The 13,461-nt window shown below is 40.5% G+C and overlaps 2 protein-coding genes across 14 annotated transcripts in view; one reads left to right on the top strand and one right to left on the bottom strand.

Annotated features, from left to right (window-relative positions):
- The first annotated feature begins 2,773 nt into the window (after positions 1-2,773).
- On the top strand, positions 2,774-7,053 carry si:ch211-244c8.4 (APC membrane recruitment protein 2). Its single transcript, XM_051909461.1, has one exon. It carries the CDS (start codon positions 3,164-3,166, stop codon positions 5,732-5,734), a length of 2,571 nt encoding a protein of 856 aa, XP_051765421.1. The 5' UTR covers positions 2,774-3,163; the 3' UTR covers positions 5,735-7,053.
- A 2,299-nt stretch (positions 7,054-9,352) lies between these two features.
- The window catches only part of phldb2a (pleckstrin homology-like domain, family B, member 2a), a 34,039-nt gene continuing 29,930 nt past the window's right edge, over positions 9,353-13,461 (bottom strand). For all 13 annotated transcript variants that reach the window (XM_051909448.1, XM_051909450.1, XM_051909453.1 and 10 more), the window contains 3 exons: positions 13,094-13,313; positions 12,228-12,313; positions 9,353-12,137 (listed from right to left, as the gene is read on the bottom strand). In XM_051909448.1, coding sequence (XP_051765408.1) covers positions 11,997-12,137; positions 12,228-12,313; positions 13,094-13,313 — 447 coding nt within the window. In that variant the 3' untranslated portion in view covers positions 9,353-11,996. The remainder of the gene's footprint in view (positions 12,138-12,227; positions 12,314-13,093; positions 13,314-13,461) is intronic.

Genomic DNA, 13,461 nt, shown 5'->3' with positions numbered 1-13,461 from the left:
CAGCACAAAGAACAAATTGTCTGTTCCTGCACTTACGTGTGATAAAGAGATCTTGTGCTGAGCCTGATTTAGAACTCTTGCTCTTGATCAAATACTCTCACACTCAAACACACACTCTCTCTGCGCTGTAAGTGTGGATATAATGAGTCCCCTTTGTACGCCTTTTAACTTATAGTGACTTATATGCAGTACAGATTAATTTCAGATGATAAAATTAAAAGCAGCCTTGAGACTCTAATGACTGTAATGTGATTGTTTTGTATAACTATACACCTGGATGATATATGTTTATTAGTAGTTTTAGTGATGAATCATACTAAATTAGCTTGCACTATTAAAACATACAATATAAACTGAAAAATCCACAATTTCTTACCATCATATGCCTTATGAGCTTCTTTACACAGCAAACTTAAGGCTGCTCTGTGCCTGCTCAAAATTCTGTGTAAAGACATAATGCTGCATAAAAGCCAGACCAAACTATGCCTGCTCTGACCCACCTCAGATCAGTTCATAGTGTCAAAGTATACAGTTGAAATTTCTGTGTAAAGCATTTATGCCACCTCTGAGCAGCATTAAAAAGTCTGTGTAAAGACACCTAAATGCCACTTCAGAAGCGCTTCTGTGCCACATATGCAGTGTAAATTTGGCAATATATAGCTAAATTAGTGTTCTTGCTCTGGGTGGCCTAGCTGTGATTTTTGATACAAGCTACTGATCTGTTTTTGTAAAGACGATTTAAAGCACAGCAGAAACTTGCTTTTACTTTAAAGTCGGCATTAAATGAAAATTCACCCTATTTTCTAAATGGATGTTATTTATCTTATTGTGAATTATTCATCCATGCATGTTTCATTGTAAAAACATTTTTTTTTATAATTTTTTCATATTTTTTAATAAATAATATCATAACTCGGTTTTCTGGTAAATTGACAGACCGATCTCTTGTGATATATGCCAGACAAATCACTTAAGTCTGCTTAAACATTGGCATTCAGATCTGCCTCCAACCAATCAACATCCCATGGATTGAATCAAATCCCCACCATACTTTTTTTTGATAATCCGTGTCACAATACAGAAGAAAAGATCTTTAATTTATTTTTGAACCTCCTCTAATAGATAGGAGAACTGTTTTAAGAAGAGTTTTCAATTAGATGACATTCGTGGGTTGTTTATCTCTTCCAGCATTTGTTCCTATCAATCTTTTTTCATAACTATGTTTGTGTCTCAGCACAGAGTAATGTGTTGTTCTGTCTGGCGAGTCGCCCCTGTTTTGTGAGCCCCAATGAAAGCACCACTTAAGGGATGAATGAATTCATTGTTTTGTTGCGATGGGGTGAAGGAAGGAGAAAAGAGGACTGTTTTAAAAGAGAGAATACTGGGCAGATAAGGACAGAAAAGTAGATGTATACATGAACGGATGAACGGGGTGTCATGCACCTACTTCTGAGGGGACGATAGGCAGTCCTGGCTCACTTGGTGACGTACACAAAACAAAATCTTAATTTTTCCCAAACTTTTTATCAATAACAAAGTGTAGTAAAAAGAAAGGAACAAAGTAAGCACATTACACAGCAGTCTAGTGAGAGTAAGGGGGGGGGGGGAATCTGTATATATTAAAACTAATTGTAAAAAGAATCAAAATACATAATTGAATTGCAATTTAAAAACAAAAATAAATAAAAGTGCAAATGCATGAATTTGAAAATCTTTAGAAGTTTATGTTTGAAATATTTTAAATAATTTAAGTTATAAATCTTAGGTCCAGTGTTACAAACTGTAGTAAACATAGTCATGGTTCAAATTGCAAAATCTAATATTCTGCTGCATAATTTTACACGTTTTTTTGCCTAGAATCAAGCAACCTAATCATACTTTTCAGGGGGGATGGGGGGGGGCATTCAAAATCCACTTTGCTCATAAACAAAAAAATGGATGTGAAGAAGAAGAGAGATGGGTGTGGTATGTAATCTCATATGTAAATGGAAAAAAAAAAGGAGAGACAAGCGAAGAGAAAAATTACTTTGAAAAATAGGGAGATTATGAAAGACAGCAAGAGGCAAAGAGTCACTGATGAAGAGATGTAGATACTGGGTAAGAGAGATCGGCCAAACTCATGATGAGAGGATCGCTGATAAATAAAAATGAGTTATAATGACTGTCCTCATGTCAATAAGACCCCAGAGAAATAGGTGTGACAGCTGAGCAAAAGGAGGGGCTACAAGTGCATGTACTGATGTCCTACGGGAATTAAGTGTGTGTGTGTGTGGGAGAGAGATTGTGGGTGGTTGAGTGGGAGGGGCATCAGAAGAGAAGGAAGGTCGTTAGAGAAAGACAGTGCATGTGAGACGACAAGAGATGGGGAAAGTGAGGGAAATTATGGGAAAAATGTTTAAGCCTTGACAGTTCACACCAATCACAGCCATGTTAATTACAAAATTTCAACACCCTTCCAATATGTCCTCCCTCTGATATACAATACACAGGCTTGGAGTGGTAACATATTTCGATCAGATTGATATTTTGAGCGGCTTGTTTGTAAATCTATCACAGCAGGGATGCTGTAAACTGAGCCAGTTGCTGCCTGTGTTGTCCTTTGTCCCATATGCAGCAGTGATGCTGATAGCAAGAGAACGCAGTCACAAATAGGAAGGATAAATCTAGATGAGTAACTGGGATGGGAGAGATGGGAACACTTAGTTGGATGGAAAGAGGGAGTGGACGGGAAGAGAGAGAGAGAGAGAGAAAGAAGGAAAGAGGGTAGGATGATGACAGCCCCTGGCTCCGCTCCATTGCTGACGAAAGCTGCTTAGACCCTCAGTTGCCATGGCGACCAGCTGGAGCAGCCAGAGGAGAGGAGCAGAGAGAAAGAGAGGGAGGGCGGAGGCTAGAGAGGGAGGAACAGAATGAGAGAGAGAGAGAAAGAGGGAGCGCTTGAAAAAAAGAGCAATAGACAGAGGGAGGGAACGAGAGTGGAGACGGAGATACACATTGCTAGCAAAATCAGTCTATAGAAATATAAAGGGAAAAGGTAATTTATTTATTTATTCTCATCAGAGTTGTATTTCATTCATCTGAGTGTGAGGTTACAAAGAGAAAGTGTGAGGGTAGACCAAGACGTCGAGACGAAAGAAAAGACACACTGCAGTGGAGCTGGAATATGGATGCACAGTCTGAGAGCTGTGAACCACCGCCATGTGATCCTCAGCCTCCAGGTAAAATCAGAAAAGCCTTCAAACTGTTCGGCAAGCGGAAGCCTGGGAGCAGCGTCGCTAGCATCTTCTCCATGCGTGGGAAAGGAGATGGAGGCCCTAAATCACCGCCGTCAATAAGCAAAACCCTGGATGGATTAAATGAGCCTACTGCCCCAGAAGCAGAGGCAGAGCAGGTGGATCTTGACCAGGAGGATGAGAGTCAACAGGAGGATACCCCAATGGAGGAGTTCACAAGCGGAAACATGAATTCAGAAACCACCCCTACTCGGCAGTCCATCTCTTCGCTCACCTCTGCTAAGTCTTTGAGCTTCCTCAACATGCTTCGCAAAGGCCGGCGGGGACTGACGGGAGAACGGCAGGCTCAGACCGAGTCTCAGAGGCCTGGACGCCAACGGAAGGGACTAAAGGGATTATTTGGTACCGTACGCTGGCGTGGTAAAGAGAAGGAGGATGAGGAGGAGGATCAACCTGGCCCTCCCCTTCTTGCTTCCCGCTCCAACAGTGTTGAGATTATAAAGGAGAGTCTCACATTAACACCTGGGCCTCCGCCTCGCTCTGTGGAGGAGACAGAGGAAAAGCATCAGCTTCTTACACTGCAAGAGGGCCCTACGTCATCAGAGGACTCTGCAAAGGTGAGCGGGGTGAACAAACCTCAAACAAATGAACGCTTAAGCACACTGCTCGGAGATATTTCATCAATTTTGAGCTTTGATTCACTGACGGCATGTGGAGATATTGTAGCAGATGTTGAGGCGGAATGGGTCAAAGCTAGCAGTAGAATGGTGGGAGCACCTAGCACACAGAAAGTGGATAATTCTGAGAAGACTTCATCTTCTGCAACTTCTACCACATCAAAGCCTAGCCCTTCTCCTACTTCTACTCTAAGCCCCACCACCTCCTCCAAACCTTCCCCTACTTCAGCAACCAAACCCACCCCTTCACCTACCACCACCAAACCTATTCCCAGCCCTTTGACAAAACCTCCAATAACCTCAACGTCCTCTCCGGTGACCAAAATGTCACCGTCTATCCCTACTGGCCCCATTATCCCAACCCCAACATCCAGCCCTCTCGCTAAACCCACCCCTACATCATCAGCTATGCCCATAACCCAGCCTACACCAACTCCTATCCCAATACCTCAAGCCACTGCAACTTCAACTACTCCAATTATCCAACCTACACCAACCCCTTCATCTGTCGCCATTACACAGCCTGCCCCTGTCCCTTTATCAAGCCCCACAACCAAACCTACCACTTCCCCAGCTAAACCTGCCCTGTCCCCCGAATCTAGCCCTGAAATCAAACCTGCCACAATATCTAGCTCCACAACTACCCCCATGACCAAACCTATCTCAACCTCTACACTCATTCCTCTGTCTATCTCGACCACTACTTCTGAAACCTCCCCCTCACCCACAATTAGTTCTACCCCTGAAACTGCTGCTGTTACCAAAACTGAACCTGCCCCAACCCCTGTGACTAAACCTACCCAAGCATCAACCCCTGCAACAAAACCCACGAGCATTACCCACGAATCCAAACATACTGCGTCTACCTCTGCAACCAAATATACCCCCTATCCACCACCATTTGGTAAACCTACCCCAGCCCCTGCACCAACACCAAGACCAAAACTTGTAACAACATTTGGATTATCGACAAGCCGAAACACTGCTCCTATTTCCAAGCTTGAGACAAAACAACCCACAGGACAAACTTCAAAATCTAGTACCCACCCTGGAACAGCATCTGTAAGAAAAGCCTCCATCTCTGAAACGACTGCTCCTGTTGCTAAACTTCCATCTGCTGTTGCCCTGTCACACTCTACATCCACGCCTGCCACCCTGAAATCCCCCACAGTTACCTCCACACCACACATTCCTGCCCTGAAGTCTCCTCCAGGTATTACTCCATCCTTCATTTCTTCAAAAAGAGCAGATGATGATGTCATCACGGATTTGAGGGAGGACCTGTTAAGACAAGAAGGAACTGACAATAGAGACTCAGTGGCTTCTCAAAGCGTCAGCAAGGCTGTGAAAAGGGGCCCTGCAGTGAAGCCCACAACTCTGAGCAAGATCCCTATTAGTGGTGGAGGCAGACCTGCTAAGCTGCAACATCGAGATTCCCAGCCCAATGGAGATGAGGACCACTCAAATCTACCAACACCGGTACATGAAGAGGGAAGTCCATTCACTCTCTCACGGGAAAGCAGCAGCAAAGAGGCCCTCAGCGATGTCTCCACAGAATCGGGGGCTGTCACCCCAACCCTCTCCCACAGCCAAGAGGATATTCTTGATGGCAAACTTAGTCTCCAGACACATCAGGCAGCTAGTGCCACAAGCTTAATCCGGGAGTCCAAGATCCCCATCAAACACGGATCTACTGCAACCTACCATTCTGTGCAGGGGAGGGCAGAAGCTGCACGTTCCAAGATACCAGTGTCCAAAATGCCCGTTCGTCGGACCAGCAATAAGCCTGCACCAACAGCTACAGCTGCCATCACCCGAAAATAACTGATTTTCTAATCCTGTCTATGACAAAACACTGAAACATTCCACTTGCAACAGATTTCTCAAGATATACTTTTTTAATATATTTGGTCAGGCATCACTGTGCCTGGTTTACGCCTTTTTACAGCAAATATCCTCACAGGAACAACTGGATTGTTATCATTATTTGAACTATTTTACACACCGGTGTTAATCACAAAGTTCTTTTATCAGCTGGGTGTTTCTATTCATATCACTCTCGAACAGACTAAAGCTGTGGATTCAACTCTGTGTGCCACCAGGAACAGATGCACATGCACAGGCCCTGTCTAAATGATCCCCATGGCAACCAAACATGCAAATTAAACGGCAGGCACTGAAGCACAAGAGCCCTCACCTGGAATCCAAAGCCATGTAGACCATCTCTGAAGAAACAAATCAATGCATCCATCCATTATTTCCGGCATCATCCATAATGGTCTTTTGTGGTAATTAAAAGCCTCAGAGAAGAAACAAGCAATCCAACATTGAGTCTTGTGATTTTCATCCAGGTCTACAACACCAGAGGGGCTCAGTATCAGCACAAAGGTGCTTTTTTCTAATCTTTCTTGCCTGCCACACAGAAAAAAAAAGTTTTGTTACAGAGCAATGGAGGGATCTTTGTAGCCTTTGTTACTTGGCCTTCTTTTTTTAGATTTTCTTGTCTTGTGTCTTTTTCCAAATTTTACTTTTTCAAGTGAATTTTGTGGATCAATGTTAGTCTTCTTGGAGCTCCCACGTGTTGTATGCAAACAAACAGAATATCTTACCTGTACAGTTCATGCCAAGACAGGATATTCCACAGCATCTTTTGAATGTATGTAGCAGAACGCATGCCCTACTTTTTCAACAAGAAGAGCCATCGCACTCCACTTCCTCTCCCCACAGATGTCCTTTTCTCGCTGTTTTTTAAACACTGTGTAAAGTCACACAGTGCCTGTCAGCTGTAACAAATGTGTATGTAACATGTCATCGAAGAACCATGAGGCATATGGATCTAACTCTTCTTTCTGCCTGCACTGAACATTGTGTGAGACTGCATTAAAGAAGTCTAAGGACAGTAGAGGTGATGTTTCACAGGCAGATGGTGTTATAGGTAAGCTAAGACATTCATGGATGACAGTGGTGTCAAGTTTTGGATGAATAGATCCTTCTTTTCTTTTGAAGTTGCCATCACATGCACATGTTTAATAGAGGACTATTTTTGTGTGTATGAGTGTGTATATGTGAATGAGTGGGTGTGATTATCTTAATGTCACATTGTTTCCTATTTAATCAATAAAATGTGATTATACTTAGAACGATTTCAGTGTTATGCAGGGTGCTTTATGGTATGGGAATCGATTGCATAGGACAGAATTAGGTTGTGAGAGACTGACGGTGCAGTACATTGTCCTCTGTAGTCACATTATGTAACCATGTTACTCTTTGCTTCGAGGACAGACAGTAGAAGTGGATCCCCACAGAGATTTCCACTATAAAGACCCAGGCCCCCACCTCTGCCATCCACCCCCACCCCCAGCTTCCTCTGCAGTGCCATGCTTTTGGGCTGAAAAACCCACTGACCTGAATAGCAAACCTCATGAATGTCAGCATTCCCTGGTCAGTGAGCTGTATGCTAAGATGCTAATATGCTATAGAATTCCCGCCACGCAACCATGCAGCTGCTGTATGCGAACGATATGGGTTATGTTGTCTCTAATGGGAACGAGGATACAGTTATTTAAATGAGGGAGGCTCTGGATCCTCTGGATCCTCAACCTTTATAAAACTTAATTGAGGGAATGAATGAACACTAAAATGGGGGAACAGTGGTGCACAGAGAGAGAACGCGAACGAGACAGAGAGAGATTGTGGTACAGATGTAGAGAGAGAACAAGGAAGGGGAGGGCAGAAAATAGCAAGCCTTTTGGTTCCATCACAGCTGTGTTTTTTGACAGTCGTGACATAAGAAATGCTAAACGCGGCGTGCTTTCACTCACATTCTTTTTTTAGCATGTTTTGCATACACTATACTAACACTACAGCTCTTTGAACCTCACACTATTGAAATCAAATAACAGCAATTGATATTTGTAAGGATAGATTCGGGTGTTGATCTCCATCACGAGGTGAACGGAGGTAGAGGCGATTTTCCCATAAGGAAAAAGAAAAACAAAGGATGGAGAGACACAGCACAAACAAAGCTCTGTTGTCCAAACCAGAGCCCAGGGCAGTAAAACTGTTTAACTGGAACAACACGAGGATTTCACCACTTCACAGGGTGATTAGCCAAAGAGCAGCTCACTGTTAATGGAAACCGTCCCTTGCTTATGGATCTGACACCCCCCTGGGGTCTGAAGAAGATGAAAGGCATACGTACTAACTCGTCTGTTTTTTCGTCACAGCATGTGCTGCACTAAAAACGGCAAAACCTGAGGTCTGATTGTGAATATAAATAATGATGATGATCACGTAGCCTCAATTACAAAACCTGAAGTGAATCATTGTAAAGCAAAAATGTCAAACGCAGCCTGCAGTCTGATCTAAGGCGGCAAAAAATAACAGTGCAGGGAGATGTGCAAAAGATAAATCCTGCATGGAGGTCCTATTTTAAACTAGGGCTCATGGAATTGTCTAAATCTAATGGAATATAGGCTAATGCAGCCATGCTAGACCGTACCAGAGGTGATCCTCCCCTAAAGCAGATGGCACAATGCGCTGATGGACTTACTAGCCATATTCATAATTACACGCAGACATAAATCACAAAGAATGGGATTAAAATGCGATTTAAGATTATCTGCATATGCTTTTAGTTTGTTTATGTGCATCCAAACATGAGATTAACATTATAATCTCTCTAAGAGATTTGTTTTGAAACATGAAACTTGGTGAAAACGTCATTTCCTACGTCTCAAAGCAAAGGCACAATGGAAACGCATAGAAATATGATACCATCAGAAGATGTTGCCTGATATTACATACCCTTCTGCTCATATTCCTGTTACAATAAAGAACAAATGCGCCATTATGAGCTGATGGATTGTCATAAACTCTCCTGATACTTTAAAACGGGTCGTGACAACAGAATGTCTTATTCCCTGTCGGCGTATATAAACACCCCCAGTGAAAAGATGTTCTCTGTTAGGAGATGTTTGGCTAATTATCCATGCTCCACTGAAAAAAACGTTGCTATGGCAACTTCACTAGGTCAGCCAATGGGGGACCGGGAAGAGGAGGGGTGTGGTGAGGAGGCAAGGAGTTCTAAAATGGACTCTCACGTTACACACGCAACACAATTTATCTGTCCAAAATGTTAAAAGTGAACTAGTATGTAGCATGTATATAAAACTTGGTAGTGTACGTGACAGATGGGCTGTATTGAACATTCTAGCTGTAATGAATTAATTGAATCACACTTGATCACATGTTTCTGGGTGAACGGTAGGTGAGAGGGTGTGAGAGGCGGGATGGAAATGTGTTCATGTTTCATGCCATGCAGCCATGTTCTGCAGTTATTCATCACAAATAACAATGACGCATAAATATAAACAAACATTCAGCTCAAAGCCAATGTTATCAGTCATAATTTTCAAAATAAAGACAAATGAAAAAAAAAAAAAACATTTACTCGTACATGATTTTATTATGGTTCACATTTTAAATGAGCTAAAGAAAACATGCTTACAGTAAAAATATTGCTTTTATCTAAAAAACACTGAATGGTTTAAAAAATACTGATAAAAGCTTAATATAAAAGTATCATGATACATTTTAAATAAGTACTTTTGTTATTGTGATCTATATAACGCTTTGTTGTGCTTATGCAGTAATGTACTGTATTGTCTACTGAGTGAAAGCGGAAAAAGCCCTTCTGAAATGCTGTTCAGTCTCAAAGTGCACATCAACATTGATCTTTTGGCTGGCAAACTACAATTCATTTTTAATGGCCTGAACTGTTGGTGAAAATGTGCCAGAAAAGATGCCCTGTGGTTTAAATGAGGCTGAATGACAGACATGATTGCAAAAATGATAAGACAGTTTGGTGTTCAAAGATCAGTGGTTCTTAACTGGGATGATGGCATGGGGAAAAAAAACAACGCAAATAAAATGCTACTTTTATAATTGCACATCATTTGGATGGTTAAACAAATCAACTTTTAAAAAGGAAGAAAAACACTTCCCATATCTTTTGTCATTAATGTCTAAGGCTACATGTATGAAAATCTGGTTTATGAAACAAAACCACCTGAGAACCACTGAACTAGATGTTTTTCTTTCAGACAGCACCTGTGTCTTCATTTTTTCCTAATACATCAACCTTGGCATTTCTTCTTGACACCAATATTCCTATAATTTCTGTATTGCTATTACTCTAAATGAAATTATACTGATTCCTACATAAAAAAATAATATCAGATACACAATCATAAATTCAGACATGCATATAGATTTGTTCAGCGGTAACAAAACGAAAGTCTCAATTTTCAACTTAGGGGTCAAATGAGATTCTTGCAGTGAATAAATTTTGCAATCATTTCAATATCACTGTAAGCAAAACCATCTGCGGGTCAGTTACGGTAAAACACAATGACATCAAGAAATCAATTAATTCAATCAAAAAGATTATGAAAATAAACTTTTGTGCTAAATTATTTAAAAGCCTTATCTATTAAATAAACCCCTTTCAATCTTATCTGATGGGTATACGTTATTACATTCATATCATGCTGAAATACAAATTCAGCTTGTCTTTGGTGCTAAATTCTTCCTTCTGGAATGTTCCTGAGCATCAGGGAGGCACAATAGGAGTCCTGCAGGGATGACGTATTTTTTTGTAGGCCAAAACCCAGAAATGGGTTAGCATTTTAGCAATTCCGGTTCCATTGTTACGAAGTCAGTGTGGTTTTTGAGTTGGGTTTTTGTTTAAAGGAACAGTTCACCCAAAAATGAAAATTATACCGGGCTCTATTCAATACCATTTATAAATTAATCATGGGATAATTTTCATTTTTGGGTGTAATATTCCTTTAAATGGCTGAAATAAGGTCTGTGGTGAACAAATGCACAAAATATATTCACGTTTTATATGACATAAAATACATCAGTTATACTGGTGATGTTTTTAAAGCTTTTACATGTCTCATAAAAGGCGGTTGCAAACAAGCAGCTAAATGGGACTACAGAGGTTTTCTGGGACATTAAACGTCATCAGCCGAACAGGAGAACTCATCTACACACTAATCCGCTTTCACAGCCTCATTGTGTTTATAATCATGCTCTTGCAAACTATTATAACTCAAACTTTTAGGGAAAATGTTTTCAAACAAAGACTGAAAGAGTTCACGTAACGTGTAAGAATCATAAACATTTTGTTAGTCACAAACCTTATTTTCTGCAATAATCCAGAAGCCAATGAAAAAAATCCTATTGGGTTTTTGTCAAAGGAACTGGGTTGATGCTAACTTCCGGGTTGGCCTACAAAATACGTCATTACTGCAGGACTCTATAGGTCAGTACAAAAAAAAAAAAACACTTATAATTAACACAGTCTGTTTATGTCATTCTACAAGTCTTGTAGCTAAATATATAGCTATTCTCATCAGATATTGACAAATGCAAGGCACTTGGTAGAAGAGGAAATAATATAAATTGTATAGAGTTACAAAGGTCAATTAATGAAACAACTTTCAAATGTCATTTGAAATAACATTTCTAAATTCATATTCAGTACTGTTAGATATAAAAACAGTACTGAACAATACCCTGACGTTTGTTAGAGTCTGTATGGCACACCAGGAACACTTTGACTTTGGTGTCTCGTTTTTAACAAGCACGACCAGTTATTTCTTTGAGGTATATCCACGTCAAAGCTTCATTACGAGTTGGCACGTTTGTGAAATGTGAAAACCAGTGAGTGATTTCTTATTTTACAGTGCTGTACAGTCTCACCCCAGAACAAAATGGGGTGAAAAATTCAAGAGTTGGTACCTTTGAAGTCCAAAAGCTGCCTCTGTAAACTCAAAACAGGACGCAGTGGGTAAAGCACCAGTTTTTCCAAACTAGGTCATGGATGACTGCAAAATGCACAGTCGACGCTCTCTTCATGATCAGTACTGATAAAAGAGAATCATAAAAGTGTAACCTCTTCTGAAAGGTGAACATGGAAAATGTGCCCTTTACCCGGACCCTTTCAGCAGGCCGAGCTGAACTGTGTAGGTCACTTTAGGCTTGTTAAATGTGGTTAAATAAAGATGAGCCCTGCTCACACCAGGAAGTGTGTATATCCCTCCGCTCCAGTGACGATAACATCCATCCAGATTCTCATGGCTTCAGGGGTAGGAGCCACCATGTAATAAACCCGGTCATGTGTCTTTACACTAAATGTCAGGGAGGGGTTTGGGCTCTGATGGAATATAAGAGTGTGGACGAAACAAGATTAATGGGAGGAAAAAAATTATAATTGTAACAAAGAGCATCATTCTTTGCAGCTCACCTTGTGTGCGTTCTTTAGGTGGTCGTAATACACTTCCTCAATGGCTTGGAAGTAGATAACACCCTTCATTTTGGTCTCATGTTTATCTGGAGAAAAATAAAACCATTTATGTTTTTTGAAGAGAGCATGTGGTTTAACCTTCGTTAAATTGTTTTATTTTACAGTATAATAATACAATTTAACAATGGTTAAGCCAAATATTTTATGCCTATTTATAAGTATACAAGTAAAACTGTAAAATAAAAGTGGTGGGTAACAGATCTTTGTATGATGAATCTGGAATAATTTGCAGGTTAGTGCTGAACGACGTAGCCATTGTCTCCTGTGATGTCTGTAAAGGGCACAGCTCAGTGTTGCCCTCTTGTGGTGTAAAGTAGTTTCAAGGCAAATTCATTTTGCATTGCTTATTAATAAGGTCATCTTTAGTTAATATTTTTAGTTTACATTTCACTATCATGCATGGATGAAAAACATGCAAATTAAAACATGGAATTCCATAAATATTCTGGATTTAATATATCTGACTGTGGCTTGCTCATTATTATCACTGAAAAATGGTTAAAAAATAAATAAATAAATAAATAAAATAAAAAAAATGGATGATTTATGTGTTTACAGCTCAACAAACACTCTTTTTGTCTGAAAAATAAAGTGCACTACCCATAATATAGGTTTCAAATTTCTAAATTTTACCCTCCAGAACTTTTGCCTGCAAGGTCTCCATTAGAAATGCATTACTGTAAGCACATTTTAAAAATGTTAATATAAAATGAGTGACAAATAAACATTTAATATTCTGTGGTCATTTACAGCAGGCCACAGACACTAAAGTTCAATAAGCCCAACTAAAAAGTCAGTGTAATTACCAGCATAATATGCCAGCGTCCTTCGATTGCGGTCAAAGACGAACCAGCGCTTCTTCCATGTTTTGATTTTTCCACCCATTTTGACCAAGAACCCCCTGCAGGTCTTCTCGGTGATGGCTAGGTGAAAACAAGTTTCAGGATGATGACCTGCTGCCTCGATGTGACCTCTCAGGTCAAAGTCATCCTTCCTCACCGGGAGATAACGTGTCAACGGACGAGACTAGACATACAAATGGCAAAAAATGAAACAAGTTCTTAAAATTTTGTGAGTGTGTGTAAACAGATGCATGCACATTTGTAAAGAGTGAGAGTGGGATTCTACTTATTAACTAGACACATTTTGTGTTAGAATGTTACAGCACACTCTC

This window comes from Ctenopharyngodon idella, chromosome 10 (assembly GCF_019924925.1).
Source record: "Ctenopharyngodon idella isolate HZGC_01 chromosome 10, HZGC01, whole genome shotgun sequence".
Classification (NCBI taxonomy): domain Eukaryota; kingdom Metazoa; phylum Chordata; class Actinopteri; order Cypriniformes; family Xenocyprididae; genus Ctenopharyngodon; species Ctenopharyngodon idella.
The sequence above is the reverse complement of the archived record's forward strand: the minus strand, read 5'-3'. Positions and strand labels throughout refer to the sequence as shown.

Coding starts and splice junctions, on each gene's coding strand:
- si:ch211-244c8.4 (XM_051909461.1), top strand. CDS start 3,164: ATGGATGCACAGTCTGAGAGCTGTGAACCACCGCCATGTGATCCTCAG.